The following is a 21,300-nucleotide window of genomic DNA, read 5'->3' on the forward strand; positions in this document are numbered from 1 at the left end:
AGAGAATGGATATATTGCAGTAGAAAGGTTAGCAGAAAACTTGAGATGGATGTGGTGAATACCATCTTGGAGGGTTATCTGCACCCCAAGAAGGAGCTCATGTAGAAGATAGATGTGGAAATGGATGGGGAAGTAGGATTGGTCTGAAATATAGTGTTAGGTACTGTAAAAATGGTGACAGTATACATCAGCAGAACTAACTACTAAGGATACATGTCAGGTGAAGAAAAGACCATCTAAGGTTAGGGACAATAAAAAAAGGGAGGAATCTGGTGTGGTGGTGGATGAGAAGGTGTGGGTGATCTTGCCTAAACTTTGAAGACAATAGATGTAATGGAAAATAAATAGAAAGGATACTTAAGCAGTCCATTAACTGCTAAGGGTTTCTCTGTGATAGTGATAAGAATGTTTTTAATACTCTAGTAGCAGTAGTACCGGTAAGTACCTAAATTCATCTGGGACAATGAAATGGCTTGTTAGTTTTTATTTTCATCAACTAATGTTTGTTCCCACCGTAAGATGCAGTAAAATAGTATCCAAAATCGAGGGAAGAGACAACGTAATGTTAGAACCATGAGGAGCATGCCCATTGAAATGTGTCATATTATTCATGCTGTATTATAGCTTTTGGAAACTTGTCCTCACTTCATTTGCATAACCATCTTCAAAGTTCACCAGTTATATTTATCTTTTGTTAGAATTTGGTATATAATGGTGATGATATGATAATTGTATGATATGATTAAAGCCTTATCAGTATCTCATTTGCCTGACCACCTTATTTTTCATCTTTCTTTCATTTCACCCTGTACTGCCCAACTGCATGTGAAGTAATGCTCATCTCTTGTATTTTCAGAGCTGTTGAAGACACTTGCCAGCATCCTCTCAAGTTTTGGTGTCACTGTGGAATACAAGACACAAAGCTGGAAGAATTCAGTACAGGTATTGATACTACACACAGCTCCTGATGTGAAGGATTCAAGTAATTATTCTGATCATGAGACTCTTCATTGCAGTATAACATGTCTTGTTTTAACTGGTTTGGGAGACTTTGTAACACCTCTTCAATAACTGTTTTGCAACACTTCTTCCATATCTATTTATTTTGCATATTACACCAGTATCCTCTTGTGTGTTATAGATACAATCTGCAGTATGTTGTTATTAAGACGGTGTAAATAGTATGCAAGAGAATATTAAATTTATTCTGCATAGAACACCTAAGTATCCTCTTGTATGTTGTTGATGCAAATTATGTCAGCATTGAAAAGATATAAATAACATACAAGAGAATGTTAAGGTGTAAAATGCAATGTTAATCACTAAACAAAGATGCCAAGCAGCCTTCTGTGACACCTACAATATGACCCAAACTCCAGTCATTTGCAGGGGGACTAATGAACTCTTCCTTTTATATATATGTTTGTATACATATATAAAGAGGTAAGCATGTCTGTGAGTAGGGTCTTTAGTGACAATCCCTTATAAAAGAACAATTATCTCTCTTCCCACACTTGCTGTTCTGTTTTTTCTTTTCTTTTTTTTCTTATGCTTCTTGTTCTCCAAGACTTTCAGACCACAACTCTTCTTTGCTCAGGTTTTTCTTACATCTGCTTACCCCACCTTGGATCTTTTCATGTATATTATCCCAAGCTAAAGTCCACATGATATATTTACTGGCTGTTCCAGTGGAAAGTTTTATATGAAATAGATTTTCGTGATCGCAGTATACTGTGTAAAGCACACAGCATGATTATGAGAAAAAAAGGATACATTCTCATGTTCAAGGAGAATAAGGAAGGAAGAGCACAGTAATGGCAAGGGATGATCTGTGAACGCTTGCTTGTGATAGTTTCCACTATTCTCTGCATAATCCAAAACTCTGTGTGATGTGAATTGGTTTTTACATCAGTCTAGTGAGTGTATAAGTGAGCTTATTCTTCTCTTTATGTATCAGTTGTGATGTGATTGCCACATTATTTTTTAAAATGTTTTTTCATATGTATTCATGACGTACACTATATTTGTTAGTTTCTGAGAGTATATACAATGCTATATACTGTACATAATTCAATACAGTATTTCATGGTGAAAGCAGTTAATTAGGTTGCATATTTTTCTTGTATATAAGCAACTGAATTTTGTTTAATTAGTAGTGATTATATTTGTACATAATACAATGTAGTAGGAATTAAAAAAAAGTAAGCAATATTTTTGTATACATTCTTATGTTCTCGTATTTGAAGTTAATAAAAAATACTGTTATAATCTATCTATCTATAGGCAGATGCCATGATCTGTAAGGAGTGGCCATATATCCTGAGTTAGTTGTTTTATGGGGAGGGGCACTAACCCTCTTCCAACCCACTTGACACGCAGAGAACACATATGGGTTGGTTATATGGTTACCACCCAGTGTTGAAAATGGTTTCCTGTATGCCAGGAACCATTAGGCTTGTCATTCAGTGTAAAGCCACCTGAAAAAGGAAAGAAGAGTAGTAAGAAGTGACAGGCAAGATGGGAGAAATAGGAGAGGAGGGCAGACAAAAAAAGGATGAAAGGTCAAGTAAGAAGTAGGAAGCACTACATAAAGGGGATGGATGATGGTTACCACTACCTGCCAAAATAATGTTTTATATGTAATTATGACATCTATAATGCACATGCCATAAACAGTTCATTACAGTTAGCTTACCCTGTAATGCTACAGTATTCATATTATATTGTGATAGCTGTTGGTTGGTTCAAAATGTTTTCATAATGCTCATAGAGTGTACATAACGTGCAGTGTAGACCCTGACACAGACATACCTAGATATTGCACATCTGGCCTTTGGACATGTCTTTCCTTCCCATAGTATGGCTGTTCAGAGGCCCACAGCACACCTCCTCCTTCCTTCTCCTTTAAACCAAGCTCTTCTTCCATCACAGTTCATTTTAAGTACAATAAGTGTTTATCCATCCATCCATCCATCATCCAATCCTACATTGTCCCAAGAAGAGCGTAGGAGCCCGAGGCTAGGCAGTTGGTCTCGACATTTAAGATGAGAGTGACCAGCTTCACTCATCCCTGAGTGGCATTACATGAGCAATCAACCCCAACCACCCCTTGGATATAATTCACCGTCTCAATCCGACTGGAGTGCAATAATTACCCACTAAACCACCAGGTGCCAAAATTTGGTTATATGGTTAACATCCAGCATAGTAAATGGTTTCCTGGTGTACAGGAAACTATTTGGCTTGTCACTCAGTGTGGAGTCACCCACAGGCAGAAGGAAAAGGAAAGAAAGACAGAAGAGGGAATGTAAAGTCACCTGTAGGCAGAAGGACAAGGAAAGAATGAAGGATAGAAGTGTTTATACTTGTGCTTATGTGTGTGTGTTGTTAGGCTTCATTTTGAATGGTACTTTTAGGCCAGTCTGGGGAAGTTAGGGCAGGCTTTGGGAGTCATTAGGAGTGGCTCAGGGTAAAATGCTGACCAAATTCCGTTTTTCCTACCGGCTCTGTGTTGTCCATGATGATTCCTTTTAATGGTAATTCTGGTGCCATCCAAACTGTGCTGGACTGTTGGAATGTCACTTGGACTCTGAAGGCCTGAGCACTGCCACTTATTAAAATAGCTTTTACTTGATAAACAGTTGATGCAGCCCAAAGACTTCTTTTTCATTTTGTTCTTGCCATCCTGATTATTTGATTTCAGAGTAGGGTAGAGTTTGTGAACCAGAGGAGTAAGCTGCAGCCATAATAATCCCATTCAGTACAAGAGGTCAGTCTTAAGTTAAATAAAATTGTGTGTTAGCACCAAGAATAAACCAAAATAGACTTCACCCAGATTCAAGAGGTAGGGTTGAAGCTTGAACTTTAAAACAACTTGCACTTACTTTTCAGAGATACCTAACAGAGTCTTTTTCCTCATCAGTTATGTAAAATATTTTTCTGTCAGCTTTCCGTATGATGGCTAGTGGTTTGGCCACGTGAAGCAAATGGAAAATGAGAGATTGACTATGTGTGGAAGGAGAAAGTGGGAAAGGGAGACTGAATTTGAGGTGGAGGGATGAAGTGAAGTATATGAATGAGAATGATGTGAAATGGATGGATGGCAGCCTGATGGTGGAAGACAGGGTGATATGAAGATGATTTGTTTGTACTCATCCCCTCCAAGACATAAGTACCTGTATCATTTAGTATTTACTTCATATCCTATACCTCCTCCACCAGAGAGAGAGAGAAAAAATCTCAATATGATACCTGAACCGCTTAAAATACCTAAAAAACATATTAGATTATTTTGTTCGGCCTAGATATGACAGTATCATGGTTCATAGGTTAGTAGACAGTGTAGGATAAAGAGAAAAATCAAGAAAGCTTAAAACCAGTCTGTAAATTAATTAAGGGGGAGGCCAAGGATGAGATGGAGGGATGGAGTGGAGAGGTGTATGAGAGGGGGATGTGAGCTGGGAGCATGGCAGTGAAATGGCAGGGGACAGGGCGACATGGAGGCGATTTGTTTGTGGCCACCCCTTACGGGATTAAGGCGTCTGGCAATAGATAGATAGACTTTACCAAGAGAAGACAAAAGGGTTGTGAAGGTGCCACTGTTGCAGCCACATTAAAATACATTCAGGATACTTGTAGAAAAGCACCATACATAGATAAGCATTTGTGCTGAAGGACAGCTTGGGACAGAATGACAGACAGATAGGTTTATACTTATACAGTACCTTTGTTTAAGTTTATATTTAGAGAGAGAGAGAGAAAGTAAAAATGTAAGGAAGTTTGGTGTGGGATGAGAGAGAGTAGAGTTTAAAATATAGCTTAGGATGGAAAGCAAGAAAATAAGAGAGGTGATGCTGAGGAAAAATTTTGAATGGAAGATGAGAAAATCGAGAAAGATAAAAGAAAGTACAGTAGCTCATGAAGGCACAAAAGGCTGTTAAGGTATCTCTGTTGCAGCCGCCATAAAACACACAAGAGATACAGGATAAAGCGTACCATAGAGAGATAAGAGGGGTACCCAGAAACACCAGCTTAGGACTTCAACACCCTTCTTTATTAAGTTTTGTTGGGAGAGAGAGAGAGAGATGGGATGGAAGAGAGTTTGGAGGGAAGGAAGGTTGTGAGTGGAGGAGATAAGATTATGGGGAGGAAGAGAGAGAGAGGAGAGGAAAGGAAGGGAGAAAAAGATGGTTTGGTGAGAGGTGAGATGGACAAGGAGTGTGAGAAATTAAACCCGAGAGTGGAGAAAGGAGAAATAGTGAATGTGGAGGAAAGGAAAGAAAAAAAAGGGAGTTTGGAGATAAAGAATATAGGGGGAGGAATGATATGTGTGTGTGTGTGTGAGAGAGAGAGAGAGAGAGAGAGAGAGAGAACTGAAAGACAATATCAGTAATATGAAATGGAAAAATGAAGGGCAAATGAGTTCAAAATATGATAAACAGAGAGAGTGGCTTTTGATGTGCGTATGTGCATAATTGTGTATGTAAAAGATATAATATGTATAAAGTATTTTAAAGTGTGTGTGTGTGTGTGTGTGTGTGTGTGTGTGTGTGTGTCAGCAGCTGTTATGCCACAGTTTTATCTGGCCTGTAGTGCTGAAAACTGGACTGGGATGGACAGTTTATCAGAAGAGGGGGAGAATATTGCGGTGTGGAGTCAAGTGGTAACATATATATACCTCCTTAACGACCCTACCCTCTCCCCTGAGCCAGACAGTGGGCCTTAGTGCACAAAAGGTAACCAGTGAAGGGGAGTAGTATAAGGTTCCTCAAAATGTAAGGGATGGGATGGATAGATGAGGATATAGGGTAAGTTTATGGGACAGGCCACTAAATAAGAAACGTGCCATTTTCTCCCCAAACTCTTCCATACCACTCTATACAAACAAATGAACGATGTGCGGATGGACCTATGACTGCTTATCAGGAGAGGAAGAGGAGGATATGAGACGGGCCAAGTGGGAACATCTTTATGCTTCCTTAATGGTCTCTCTCTCTCTCTCTCTCTGAATTAGTAAAAATATGTTCAAACTACAGAGAACATAATGGACATCAGTCTATCCTACTATATCCTTAACTAACACATTCATCTGCCTTTTAAACTCCTTCCCAACGAGAGGTCCCCTTATGCTAAACAAAATCACGCGAGTAAAATAATAATAATAATAATAATAATAATAATAATAATAAACGTGCCCGCACCGAAATGATTAAACTTATGATTGCTTTTAACTCCTTCAAATTGAGAAGTCCTGTGCTAAATAAAACCGTCAGGAAAAAAAAAGGTCACCAGATCAAAGGATATGAACAAATTTGAATTCAAAGGCAGGATTTTTCAGATATTTGGAAACAGGTAAATGTATGCTATTGCTCCCGTTCAGGTAAAACACATTTTCTACCTCTAATACGACATCTCTGACTCAAAATAAATAAAGTACGAGTATATGATAAACTCGAACTGAAAGATTTCGTAGGCTTAGAAAGAAGGTAAAAGTGAACGGTTTTAACTTGGGCAAGACGGCGCCACTTTTCTCATAAACTACCACACTCGTCTACCTCTTCGGAAAGACGTAAAGCCACTCGAAATCAATGGGGCAAAAGGAGAGAGAATTCCATTGACTTGAGAGTTTTAAGCGCCAAGAGGAAGACTGATTTATGAAGATGTTAGGCAAGATACAAAACCGTTATAGATATTTCTTATGTTGAATTAATTGGATTCATTAACCAAAAGGTGTTATATTTCTTTCACCTTAATTTGGCCCAGATTTTCGGTCGTTTGCAGCTTATTTCACGCAGCGTTGTGGCAAAAGACAAATTTTATCCTTGTGGAGCTTGTTTCTTAAAGCTCAGTGGCAGTTATAAAGTTCTTTCACATTAACTTGGCCCAGATTTGTCTTCTTTTGCAACTGATTTCACGTAGGCATATTATCAGCCTTGGTATGGATTTTCTTCGTTGTGGGAGTGACTTACTTCCGTTAGGTGAAAACAGCGACTTTCTTCCATCTTAAGTAAGCGTAGATTGCGTCCTTTTTCAGCATATTTACCGCAGCTCAAATGCCAAGACTACAGCTTTATCTGCATCCTTGCCATAGCATCTCATCGTGACTCGCATCATAATCTAGTATCTCTTGTTATAGCTCAGCATTCAAGACGAGGATAGTCTCTCTCTCTCCCAGCGAGGCTATGGCGTGGGCTATGGTAATAAACAGGAAGTGGATGCGTGGCTTTCCATAATCTTCGTACAGCTCGTCGTTTTTTATTGAACCCCGGCTTCACAAACTTACGATCGATTTCCTTTTGATAATGGAGTATTTAGTGGACTTAATTTTGGAAGTTATTAAAATTCTTGACGATAAAACCCATTAATATATATACCCAAAGCTTCAGGGTAAAAAACAATGGCATTCTGGTCTTATCTTTTGTAGAACAGATAAGTGTAGCATTCCAGAGATGAAGGGGCAGACAGAGAAACGGATGTAGTGGTGGGATGAATAACAAGACAGAGTGGGGAAAGCTGGGAAGAACAGTTGATGATGATAATGATGATAATTTCCTTTCAACATGGCGCCTTCCTCCTGGGTAGGGGTTTAAAAACACATCCTTCAGATGGTAGACAGTAGTCATTTGCATATAAAAGCAACACGCTAAAAAATGCAAAGTAGATTTAAAGTACGCTACCGTTAAACAAATATCTATTGGAATTTCCTACGTGACATCACTAAAGGGAATATTTCTTACTCATATATTACGATTCAGGTGTTCAGGTGGAAGCGAATTCAAAAGGACCCGGCAATTTAAGATGTGCTCTTCCTCACAGCTGCTATGAGTCACCGCGACGTCAACGGCATAAGCTTTTCAAACTTCCCGCACATTTTTAGCGCATGCTCAGACGCGGACACATCTTTTTATTGGGTCGTAGCAGTACATATCTCTAAATAATTATGACTGAATATTCTTCTAAGTTCGGTTACGCATATGACGTACCATTAAAGCAAGCCAAGATAGATATTAAAGTAAAATAATGAAGTTACATGCGAGCGAAACATTTTGACACATGCACATCGAATGAACGAAGGGCAGGCTCGTGTCGCTTGACGTCAGAGTTCAGTTGGTGTTGGACTGTGAGCGGTGGAGGTTGTGTGCCGTCGTGGCTCCCGGCGATGGCGTCTTACGAAGAAGTTGGGATCGGGGATGCGGTGCTCCTCGACGAGATATCCGTGAGAGCCTTTGTCGACAACCTCAGAGTCAGGTAGGAAGACAACGGAAGCAATTTTTGGTATATAAATGGAAGCTATGGAAGATGCCATGTGGAGAAGTTAGGGAGGCAGGTGGTGATAGTGGAGGGAAGATGGGAAGGAGGGAGGGAAGATGTTGGTTGAGGTGGGAGGGGCCGGTGGAGGGAAGGATGTAGGGAGGAGGGGGCAGGGATGAGGTATGGCCGGTTTGTAGCACTGTCGTTGCCTAAATTATAGTTCATTCCATCCAGTTTAGCGCTTTGTGTTTGTTACATCGTTTTCTCGACTAATAACATCCTACATTACACTACAGTAGCATGTAATAGTGCTACAGTACACTATTACAGCAGAGTAGATAGCAGTATAGTAATATGCAGCAGACAATAAGTTACTACAATATTTAGCAATAGTTACCTGAAAAACCACAATCGCTACCTATCTTGACAGTACGATAGCTGAATATTAACGATAATACAGTAGCCATAGCTAGGCAATGACACTACGATATCTAGCTTTATCAGAATCGTTGGTTTATTTCGAAATTCATGTAGTTGACGTTGTGTGAATAATTCTTCGCCTACGTCACACCGTACGTTGGATGTGCCTGGTTAAAGTTTGGTCGGTTGGTTACGTTATATATTTGTTACGTTAGATTTTGTTACGTCGTGTTGTTATTTATTTACGATGGTTGTGTTCAGCTATCCCTTAAATCATGTGACCTTGTAATTTCACTTTTGCTACTTTAATGCGATTTTATTGAGAGAGAGAGAGAGAGAGAGAGAGAGAGAGAGAGAAGACTGAAGAGTGTAGTTAAAATTTATAACTAACTTTTGCTGTTGTTCTGATCGGTCAGTTGTATTATCATTCATGTGAAGTAGGTTTAGTTTGTCACGATTTTTTTTTTTTTTTTTTGCATAGATTAGGTAATGTGAAATGACTTGTAATTTCTACGTTACTGATACTGTGTTGATTATGATTATAGGGTGTTTTTACTTCTATAACGTAACAGTGAGGGTATTATTATTATTATTATTATTATTATTATTATTATTATGTTTACTGGTCACTTTGTTTATTAAATTTGATCACATGCATTTAGTCTTTGGAAATAGGGAAACGTGGTCTGAATAATGATGCTGTAGTGAGTCAGGCATATTATTTATTATTATTGTTATTATTTAGAAACGCTATTTATGAATGATGCCAATAGAATTCTCATATATCTTTTGGCACGTTTTAACGCTTATTTATTAAGAAGAGTAAGAAGCTTAAGTAAATTTGGAATGTGACTGATTTTCGTGCGCTTGGTGACAGTTGACATAAATAGATAGGAACATCCGGAGAGAGAGAGAGAGAGAGAGAGAGAGAGGCACACACTTGCACTTACCCCCATGCATAACGTTCTTGGGCGCAAAGATGCTTGCATACACTTTCCCGTATACAACTACAGACATAAACTTAAACATGCACGTACACACAGTCTCCATACATAAACAAAATCTACATAGCCAACACACACACACACACACACACACACACACACACACACACACACAAGCGGTTGGGAAAGACAGGAAGAGAGGAGTGTTTGGGAGTTGGGGGGGAGGGAGGGGGACGGAGGAAGGAAAGGGGGGGGGAGAGCTGTTGTCAGTGAAAGTCTTAGCCACCCCTTAACATCACTACAATAATTATTCCACCCGCGTTGTCGTACGCAAATAATCTATCAATCTATCTATCTGTCTGTCTATCCAGCTATCTATCTATTGCTTTGTTTTATGGGAGGTGGTAGTTCTGTTCCCTTGGCCCACAATTACCATCTCCCTTTCTATGATGCTAGTCACGAAGAAGTGCCTGCTCTTTAACGTGGCCCAAAATTCCCATTCGTCCATCCAGAATGCTGAGGTGTAACAGTGTATTATGATGCTTGTCACGAAGAAGTGCCATGGCAGTTCTATACGGTAACCTACTCTTAGTGTGGTCTAGAATTGCCATCCCTCCATCTAAAGTGTTAAAGTTGGAACAGTAGACTAAATTATGATGCTAGTCACGAAGAAGTGCCATGGAAAGGATGTACAGCCGTAGCATTGTTTTTCTACCACAACCTACGTGAAATAAACCGCAAATGAAGGAAAACTGGGCCAAGTTAAGGTGAAAGAACTGTAGTAACTGAACGCCGAATTTTTAGTGCTTGGCTAGATTATGAGGTTAGTTAAAGAAGCTTATTTATTTAGTTATCATTTATTTGCTAGAGGTGGTAAATATAAGTTAGGATTGGGTACTTAGGTTAGGTTAAGCTGGGTGTTGCATTTAGTTATGTTAGTTACTAGTATGTTAGTAGGGTAAGATTTGGTAGTCTGACCAGTAAAATGAGATAACAGTGATAAAGCCATATCTAGCCTAAGTCACCGGATGGAAGGGGCTAAGGAGGGGGTCTGTCGGTCTTAACCCCTTCACTCCGATGATGCAGTTTTCCTTTTTAAATAGGCCACCCCGAGATTTTACTCAATATAGGAAAGAATATATAGAAATGAAATAAGGTTAAGCAAATTATCAATCCTTCCCCAATTGACAGAGAGAGAGAGAGAGAGAGAGAGAGAGAAATGAAGACTATATTTACCAACCTCCCTAGTTCAGTAAATCTAAGCAGAATAGAATCGGCTGAAGGTAGGAAGGACGAAATAAAAAAAATATTAGACTGAAAGGGGTTAATACCGGTAATAAAATCATTTGTAAGTAAAAAATAAAGCATCGTACTGAAGGTGCCAATTCTCGGGTAGATTTTCGGACCCCAGTGAATGGTAAAAAAAGAAAATAAATAAATAAATAAATATAAAATGGACTTGAGGTGCGGTTGACTAGAAATGAAATAAAAAGTTGACTTGTAATTTTGAAAGTTGATCTCAGTTGTCGATTAATTGTTGGTGTTAGCATGTTACTGTTCTGCGTTTTTATTATTATTATTATTATTATTATTTATTTATTTATTTATTTTTACTGGTTTGACACTATACTTTGACACTGAAAGCCTCGGACGGAGAGAGAGAGTGTAAACTGAAATAGACTTTTTTGCTGCGTTAGTTTTTAGATTGGAGTAGCAACACCTTTCTGAAAACAATGCTTCTGAACACAAACAAATATTTAAAGACAGTGTCACAGTGAGACCTTTGAACTAAATACTGAGCTGGGGTTAATACTGTATGACTTTGACATTTACAGTCGTTTTTGTTTTGTTTTTTTGATCATATGAGTGTAGGTTATGCCAGTGGTGTGGTTCAGAGAGAGAGAGAGAGCAAGGGCATGGAGAGATGAAGGTGTATATGTTGTTGAATAGTGAGTGTAGGTTATGTGAGTGGGGGGATCCGGAGAGAGAGAGAAGAGAGAGAACAAGGTCATGGAGAGACGAAGGTGTATACAGTGTGGCTGTGGGATAGATAGAAGGACAGGTAGACCAAGATGAAGTGGACGAGGTAGGAGAGTGGAATGATTGGGAGGAGGAGGAGGAGGAGAGGTAGAAAAAGAACAAGGTGGTTGGGCAAGGTTGGAAAGTGTAAAGTATGTGAGAGAGTGTGTAGCTATGTAAGATTAAGGACGAGGTAGGCATGTGTAGCAGTGAGAGTGGGATGGTTGGGAGGAGGAGGAGAGGCAGACCAAGGACGTTAAATGTATTGCATGGATAACGTATGGATTACCTCGAGTGTCTTGAAAGGCAACGACAGCAGTGCAGAAATAAAATGGTGCCAGTATGGAAGAGCTGCAAAAGACAGCTACCTAACAACAATAATACTGGCTCATGTTTTGTGTGTGTGTGTGTGTGTGTGTGTGTGTGTGTGTGTGTGTGTGTGTGTGTGTGTGTGTGTGTGTGTGTGTGTGTGTGTGCGTGTGTGTGTGTGCGTGTGTGTGTGGTTTTGTCATCAATCTGAACGTGAAGGACGGTAGCCTACTGATTAAAACTAGGAGGGTAGGTTAGGTAGTAGTTTTGGGGTTAATTTGGGTTAATTGTACGTGTTGGATTTGGTCTAGACTCGTTGAAAGGGGAGGGTGAGTGCGTTTGGATAAGATTTGTAGTGTGGCTGGGTTGGGTTGGGTCTGGAGTACTGATGTGTTGGATATGGTGCTGGTAGGAGAGGCTGGGTTGATCTGGGTTTGTTTTAGTGGTGTGAGGCTGGGTTGATCTGGGTTTGTTGTTGTGGTGTTAGATTTTGTGTAATTTGTCTAAGGTTCTGTTTATTTATTTATGTATTTATTTTTTGTAATTTTCCAGTACTTGACAGTCGGTTTAGGCCTGTTATTTAGCTAAGTCTTCATTTTTGGAAGAGACAACATTTCTCGGGTTTTCAGATGTTTTTTTTGTGCATTTAGGTGGGTACGTGCTCTTATTCCCCTCCCCCCCCTCTCTCACACACACACACACACACTAAATCCCCTGATACCATTCATTTTTTCTTTGCATATAGCCTTAACAAGAGTGGTGATGTGTGTAAAATAACTGTGATTACTAGACCCACACTCACTGCTTTGGTACTGTATCATCTCACCTCCATCCTTACCTTGCCGTACCTGTATTTAATATCTAATTCTACAAGTGTAGCCTGGTAATGTTAATGGTTATGAGTACGGTAGAAGAGTATATATTTGACTATGAGTACGTAATGTCAAGTTGAAAATAATCCGATGAACAAAAGTAATATATGAATACGTACAGAAGAAAGGATACCGGTAAATAAAAAAGTGTGATAAGTGATAGAGAATAGAAGTCTGAATATTCACTAATTATATGTGTTTAAGAGTAAATAGCCTAGATGAGGTGCGGTACCGATAAACAGGCAGATTAAAATACATCTATGCATATTACAAGAGATTTGATAAGACAGACTGCTTGCTTATGAGATCTGCAGCTTGAGAAGAAGAATGCAGAGGTGGAGAAACTAACCACTCCCTCTCCTTGACATGGTAGTGGGGGAGAGGGAGGGGAGGTGAGAGGGAGAGTGGGAGGGAAGGAGGGAAATCGAGAGCGTGGTAAGGAGGGAGAGTGGGAAGGAAAGAGCAGCGTGTGGGAAGGAGAGAGTTGAGGGAAGGAGGTTGTGGAGAGGAGGTGGTTTAGGGAGTGGAAGGAAAGAAGTGGGAAGAGTTTATGTTAGGAGAGGAAAGGAGGGAGTGGGAGGAAGGGAAAGTGATGAATAGGAAGCGAGATATGGAAGAAAAGTAGTAGGGAAAGAGGGAGGGAGAGTAGAAGGAAAGAAAGGGGAAGCAGGTGGGAGGAAATGAACATGAAGAATTGGAAAGGGGGACAGAAGGGTGGTAAGGACAGAGGAAGAAGAGGAAACGTGAGATGAAATAGGAAGACAATAGCAAGGTTACGAAGAGAATGCAGGCAAGTAAGAGACATTAAAAAAAAAAAAGCTTAAACAAGGAAAATGAAAGTAAGTAATCAGTAGGTAGAGAAGAAACTTTGCCGAGGGAAAAAATGGAAATAAAAGCGGAAATGAAAACGAGAGCGAAGGAAATAAAAGAGCATCAAAGAAAATGTCTTGTGAGTTAAAAAGCGAAAAGGAAGAGTCACGGTGGAATGCGATGTGTGCAAAAATGAGAGAGGGTGGGGAGGAGGGCGGGGGGGTTGGGGAGGAGGGAGAGGGAGGGGAGGTGGTGAGGACTGAAAGGGGAGAAAAGGTGAGGAGGAGGAGGAGGGGGGGTATTGCAGAGGATTGGGAGGGGAGAGATAATGATGGAAGAAAGGAGGGAGGGGAAGGAGGCGGAAAGGGGGGAAGAGAGGAAGGATGAGAATACGGAAAAAGGGGAGAGGATGTGGGGGAATGGGGGGAGAGGAGGAGGTGGGGGGAAGATGATAAAATAGAGGAAAGGATGAGATGGGGGATGGAGAGGAGGGGCAGGAGGTGGGAGGGGGAGGTGGGGGAAGAGAGGAAGGGGAGGAAATGACGTAGTGCCAGTTACTAGAACAAAGGACACTTGACAAGAGAGAGAAAGTAAGACGAGACACGTGAACGATGTGGTCTGACGTAATTTTAAAGACAAAAAAATTATTGTAGTAGGCAGTAAGATTATATTTCTCTCTCTCTCTCTCTCTCTCTCTCTCATTTGAAGGGGTTAAAAGTCTCCTAACCATCTTAGGTACGGTACGATGATGTCATATATAAATTGTTACCGCGTAATTATTTTTATTCAGCTTTGAAAAACTGATTGGGAGAGAGAGAGGTAAATAGAAGGAAAATATTTAAACCAGGATGGAAAAAGAATGACGAGGGTTTAAAGGAGAGAGAGAGAGAGACGGAAGATGCGAAACAAAATTACAGGTATTTAAGTTCGTATCCTTGTAGACCTCTTCCTCCTTCGTATAACCTACAATTCTTCCTAAATTCTTCCCTATCCAGTTAGACAGGCGGCCTCCTTGTCCCTAACATTACCCTCAATTGCCCGGGTCGTATGAAGGGCACTAGTCTGTTTACGTTTGTGCAGGGGAGGAGTAGGGGGAGGAGGGAGGAATGGCGAGGGAGCGTTCGTGGTCTGGAATTCGGATTTTTGGCGTCAGGATCGCGGAATTATAGGTTATATGAGTTCGGTTTTCAGATGGTGTTGTCAGTAGTAGTAGTTGTAGTAGTAGTTGGATTGCTATAATAATAATGATAGTGGTAGCAATAATACGGTAATACTGCTACTTACTACTACCACCACCACCACCACCACCATTACTACTACTACTGCTACCACCACCACCACCACCACTACTACTACTACTGCTACTACTACTACAGTTCCCAATATTATAATTAGCTGCCAGACAGTCTATTCATATTATTGTTATTACTTTAGCAATTTTCGCCACGACTTGGGAAGAAATGTGCTAGGTTCGAGAGACACGTTCGTGGACTGGGATCCGGATTACTGGGGATGCAGTTTAGTGGGAGACCTAGAGAGAGAGAGAGAGAGATGCAAGTGCAGAGAATTGTAAAGTCTAAGAGGGCAGGACTGAAACCGGAATAATCATGTGTGTGTGTGTGTGTGTGTTTTAGGGGGAGAATGCGATCAGAAAATACTGGGAAAGCCAAAAGAATTGAGAGAATAATCAGACATGACGTGGAAAGAATATAAAAGAAGAAAAAACGAAAAATGACGAAAGAAAGAGTGGAGAGAAAAGGAAAGAAATTATTTAGAGGAGGAAAACCATGAAGAATGACTAAGAAGGAAGAGGAAGAAGGAAGAGAAATGAGAAAACTGGTGAAGTGTGGAGAGGGAAAGGAGGCATTTTAAGGGAGGAGAAAAAATAGAGAGAGAGAGAGAGAGAGAGAGAGAGAGAGAGAGAGGGATTTTTTAACGTAATGCGGAACTGATTTTCTGTGTGACTTGCGAGTGTCCAATTTTTTTTTTTCTTCTTGTAATGTCGGTGATTAAAAATATACACGATATATACCTTTGTAAAGATTTTGAATAATTTGGTTTACTGTGTTCTTGTCACCAGATTCGTATAAATTCGTGTGGTTTTAACAATTCGTAACTTAGAGGCATTTATCTTGAAAGGCCTTTGTAGTTTCGTAATATATAATAACCTTTGGATGAAAATTCGTTGTCAGTAATGAAAACAGTAATGACAATAGCTCATATTCTCGTCGGGTTTAGCGCCTCTCTCTTAGCGATTTATTTTTGCATATGGGTGACTAATATCCTCGTGTACACTATTTTTGCAGAGTATATGGCGATATTGAAAGGATTTATACGACTTTGAATAGGACAAGGGTGTAATAAGTAAAATAAATCGCTTAGGAAAAGGCGTTACAGAGCTTCCGACAAAATTAAGGACCAGTATTCTTGTAACAAAGGAAATTCGTAATATAATAGTAATAACAATAGTAGAGATGTTAATAATAGAATGCGGTAATAGTGACAGCTGTACCGGTAATATATAATGGTGATAATTCTTTGGTAAAATTACACGAAAAACTAAATTTGTCGGTATCAAGAAAAAATATACAAGACCATCTTATTTAATGAAGTAATGGAAGAATTCTAAACCCATTTTTACGAAAGGTTTTAAATTTTTGCCCAACACAAGCACACCGTCTTATCGTTTATCATTCACCACGAACATGGGCGTTGTATAATCATCTTTCACACATGGCGGCTTGTTTATCAGGGTACAGGATTCCCCCCCCCCTCTCTCTTGTTTATGTTGATCTCCTGCCTTGTTTGGTTGCTTATGCTCCGGCTTTGTTGCTGAGTACGAGATATATAGTTGCTTGCTTTTTTGCTTCTTGCTTTTACTTCTTACCAGTGTTGCTTGACTTTTTAGGGCTTGATTTTCGTGGCTGCTGTCTTTTTCTTTCTTTTCCGTTTCCTTTTCTCCTTTTTTTTTTTTCTTGCCTTTCTTCATAGGTTATCTCTTCCCTTTCTGTCCCCTCTTTCTCCTTCCTTCCCTCCCTTCTCGTCCCACCACTCTCCTTAGTTCATTTCTTCCTTATCTTTCCCCTCATTCTCCTTCCTTCTATTCCTTCTCGTCCCACCAGTCTCCTTAGTTTATCTCTTCCCTTTCTTCTCATTCTCCTTCCTTCTATCCCTTCTCGTCCCACCAGTCTCCTTAGTTCATCTCTCTCTCCTTCCTTCCATCCCTTCTCGTCCCACCAGTCTCCTTAGTTCATCTCTTCCTTATCTTTCCCCTCTTTCTCCTTCCTTCTATCCCTTCTCGTCCCACCATTCGCCTTAGTTCATCTCTCTCTCTCCTTCCTTCCATCCCTTCTCGTCCCTCCTTTCTCCCATCATCCCTTCCCCCTCCCTATCCCTCACCTCGCCTTTCACCAGTCCCACACACAGGCACCGCGACTCTGAACCCAGTACAACCCGTTCCTAAGAGCTATTTTTGATCTTAACCTACCCTTGCACTTGACCTGGCGCCCTTACCTCACCTCGTCTCACCTCATCTTGTTCACCTTCGCCTCCGCTGCCGCCCAAGTTCACCAGTTCAGGGGTTCAACGTGGGGCATTGAGGGGGTTTAGGCTGGGGGTTCAAGGGTTGTGTGGGCTTCTGGCTAAGGGTTATTATTTTAGGTTCATTTAGGGGTTCAGTTCAGGTGATGTTGACGTCTATTATTTTTACCCTCTTGATCCGTCCAGTAGTGTAGTGCTGTTGTAACCTGAATAGAATAAAATAGAAGATAGATAAAATAGATGAATATACGCTTGGACTGAATGGGTTAGGGTGAATAGAATCAAAATAACTACAGTAAAATAGAACAAAATACGTCATGGGGTTGAAAGGGTTAAGGAGATGGCGTGAGGGTATGCGAGGTGTGGCACTGTACTGCTGGCGAGGGAAATATTGTGTTGGTGTTTACAGGTGTGATAAGGTAAATGATACGCTTGATTGGGTACACACACACACACACACACACACACACACACACACACACACACACACACACACACACACGGTACTAAAACTTCAGTAAAAATCTCTCTCTCTCTCTCTCTGGTGACATTTAAACTCAACATAAATGCACACATACACCAGCCTAAGTAACACATGCGCTTCACAAGTTTTATGTATATTTCTGAACTGGTCTTCGCCTCTTCCTTGGTAAAAATATATATATATATATATATATATATATATATATATATATATATATATATATATATATATAAAATAACCTTTTAAATGAGTGAAGGCTATGCTAACAGTGGCACGTTAATCCCCTCATAAGTTAATCCTTGAAAGCTGAGATAACATTTTTAAAGACAGATTTATTTATTTGAAGACCTTGGGTAATCCGGGTACGAAAGCCGAGAGTCGAGTGAAGGAAAGGAGAGCTCAGATGGAGTGCAGAGTTTGTAATCCGGTGTTGGAGTTGGATTTACATGGAGTGAAGAGTTTGTAATCCGTTGTGGGAGTTGGATTTACATGGAATGAAGAGTTTGTAATCTGGTGTGGGAGTTGGATTTACATGGAATGAATTGGATTAGCTGGATTTACATGGAATGAAGAGTTCGTAATCCGGTGTGGGAATTGGATTAGTTAGATTTACATGGAATGAAGAGTTTGTAATCCGGTGTGGGAGTTGGATTACTTGGATTTCCGTGGAATGAAGAGTTTGTAATCCGGTGTGGAAGTTGGATTACTTGGATTTACGTGGAATGAAGCGTTTGTAATCTGATGTGGGAGTTGGATTTACATGGAATGAAGAGTTTGTAATCTGATGTGGGAGTTGGATTTACATGGAGTGCAGAGTTTGTAATCCGGTGTGGGAGTTGGATTCGTTGGATTTACGTGGAGTGAAGAGTTTGTAATCTGATGTGGGAGTTGGATTTACGTGGAGTGCAGAGTTTGTAATCCGGTGTGGGAGTTGGATTCGTTGGATTTACGTGGAGTGAAGAGTTTGTAATCTGATGTGGGAGTTGGATTTACGTGGAGTGCAGAGTTTGTAATCCGGTGTGGGAGTTGGATTCGTTGGATTTACGTGGAGTGAAGAGTTTGTAATCTGGTGTGGGAGTTGGATTGGTTAATGAAGTTATTTGTAGTCCCTGATGTTGTCATTGATGCATCTACTTCCATACCCGTTAATTTACTTTACTTTCTACTTTAGCTGTTTCTATGCCTACAGTATCCAGGTCTTCGAAAAGTAGCTACTGTCTGATCTCCATTTTGCAGGAATTATGAACTTCTAGTGAGGAAATAGTTGGTGAAAAGTTTTGGGTGAATAATTGTCTTTTATATATATATATATATATATATATATATATATATATATATATATATATATATATATATATATTTTGCAGTGGTGTGTGTGTGTGTGTGTGTGTGAGAGAGAGAGAGAGAGAGAGAGAGAAAGAAAGGGGGAGGGAGGACACCTGAGAGATACGAATAGATTAAAAGATAGCTTGGTGTGAGAGAGTGGGGTTGAGGGCCCTAGAAGACAATTTAAATAGCCTACTGAGAGAGAGAGAGAGAGAGAGAGAGAGAGAGAGTCCTTTATTATCCCTCAGTTCGGTGTTTAATATTAGCATTTGCCTTCCCTCTTAACTCAAGCACTTCCCTTATCTGTAATCTCCTATCTTTTCATTCCCAGTAGTATTTAATTGGAGCCTTCACTTGACTAGCCTCTCAGTGTGCCCTTATCGCCCCACCAGGTCTTATCAGTGGGGGGGATTGATAGGGAGGGATGGGGGGTCAGAATGGAAGGAAAAGATTTGATAGAGAGAGGGGTGGGAGTGTCGAGGAAAGGGGAGGTGAGGGAGAGGGAGGGATAGAGAGGAAGAAAGTGGTAAAAGGGAGAAAAGGGATAATAGAAAGGGAGAGGTCTGTGGTAGTAATAATTGGTGAGGGGGTAGGAGGAGGAAGGGAGGAGTGTATTGGCATGATAAAGAGGGATGGGGGTTATACTGATAAGGTGATAAGGCATGTCCTGTGTAGACTCGTGGCACGTAGGCTAAAGATGTGTTTGTGTGCTGGCTGAGATGGCCAATAAAGGGAGTAGATTGTGTGTGTGTGTGTGTGTGTGTGTGTGTGTATGTGATGTTGGATGTTGAGTGTAGATGCTGAGAGATGTGTGCTAGTTTTTTTTTTTTTTTTTTTTTTTTTTTTTTTTTTTTTTAAAATAAGCAGATGCAAGTTTTTATTGGTGGTGAAACAACATTTTCTTGATTAATAGCTTTTGGGGGAAGTTTTGATAGTTTTTCTCCCCCTCCTTTTTTTTAATTGAGTTTGTTTACACTGATAAAAAAAATATGACTTTTTATTGATTTTCCAATATGGCTTTATGTGGATATTATGATGGAGTTTTGCTTTATTGATGGAGTTCTGTTTATGCTGTTTGTTTTTATACTGAGAATGAGTTTTAAATTTCTGATTGATGGCTTTGTTGATAATGGCTTTTGTTTGATAAGGGAGATTTACGCCTATATGTAAGTAAGATTTATTTATTTATTATTTTTGGTGACGTTTTGTGTAGGCTACGTCGAATGTGAAAATGGTTATATGTTTACGATCACTGTTGGGGTGGCTTTATGGTTGTGTTGCTTTTGAATTATCCTTTTATAGTAGTCAGGGTTTGTTTACGTAAATGAGCATGAGGAGGAAGAGGAATGAGGAGGAGGAGGAGTAAGAAGAGGAATGAGGAGGAGGAAGGGTAAGGAGTGAGAAGGAAGAGGAGAAGGAGGAGGAAGATTGTACCTGATTAGATAAGTGATAATAAGTGTGTCTGTACCTGGTTATCATTGTAAGTGGATCAGTAAAAATAAAGTGTACGAATGAGTGTCCAGAAGTATATATGCATGTAGCCTAGTTAGAAATAGGCTCCCGTACATACATACAACTCTGCCGTAAAATAATATGATACTTTATTTACGGGTAGCCTAGTGCACGGGTAGGTCTTTGTGGAGCTGTCAAAGGTTGGGGAATAGTGTACTTAGTCAAAACAGGACTTTCCGTATCGAGGTTTTGTCCAATCGGGGAGCGGACGTATAAAAGGCTGGGGGCGTATGATCTTTATATATAGATTTGGGGAAAAGATGGTCGAGAAAGGAAGGAAGAAAGAGAAAATAAGAAAGAGCTGGCACATGTTCACACCCTGTCTAGACTCCCTCAATTATAGAGTTAATACAAGTAAAGACTGTCACCGTAAAACACAGCCACGCCAACACCACCCTCTCGCTCCATGCACTTCTAACCCACACTTTAAAAACCCTCATTCACGTGTACTTTTCCACACAGTTTGGGTAGGGGCGGATCTCCCCTAGTGACGGAGTGGTGTGTGTACCTTAGCTTTTTGGATCAGTCTGTTATTTGGGGGACCTGTTGTGCTAATAGTGATAGTAGTAGAATAGTAGTAGTAGCAGCAGATGTAGTAGTAGTTGTTGTTGCTATATCTCCTGGTTCATCTGAAATGTGAACCCAGTAAACTGCAGGCTTAAACTGTCCTCCTGCAGTCCACCAACCTCCTTTTGGGGTATAGGGAGGGAGTTGAGGGACGTTTGTATAACCGGCCAGCCCCACAGTCCAGTCATATCAGTGCCACCACATGAAGGCGTCCCTCTCCAGCATCTGTGGGCCCATAAATGCACAG

The 21,300-nt window shown here is 40.2% G+C and overlaps 1 protein-coding gene across 1 annotated transcript in view; it reads left to right on the forward strand.

Moving 5' to 3' along the window:
• Positions 1–8,117: 8,117 nt before the first annotated feature.
• Positions 8,118–21,300, forward strand: part of Myo31DF (Unconventional myosin ID) — a 139,647-nt gene continuing 126,464 nt past the window's right edge. Inside the window, exon 1 of the mRNA XM_080268379.1 lies at positions 8,118–8,247. Coding sequence (XP_080124505.1) covers positions 8,159–8,247 — 89 coding nt within the window. The 5' untranslated portion in view covers positions 8,118–8,158. The remainder of the gene's footprint in view (positions 8,248–21,300) is intronic.

Source organism: Coenobita brevimanus, chromosome 27 (assembly GCF_032717465.1).
Source record: "Coenobita brevimanus isolate Jiangsu-jjx chromosome 27, ASM3271746v2, whole genome shotgun sequence".
NCBI lineage: Eukaryota > Metazoa > Arthropoda > Malacostraca > Decapoda > Coenobitidae > Coenobita > Coenobita brevimanus.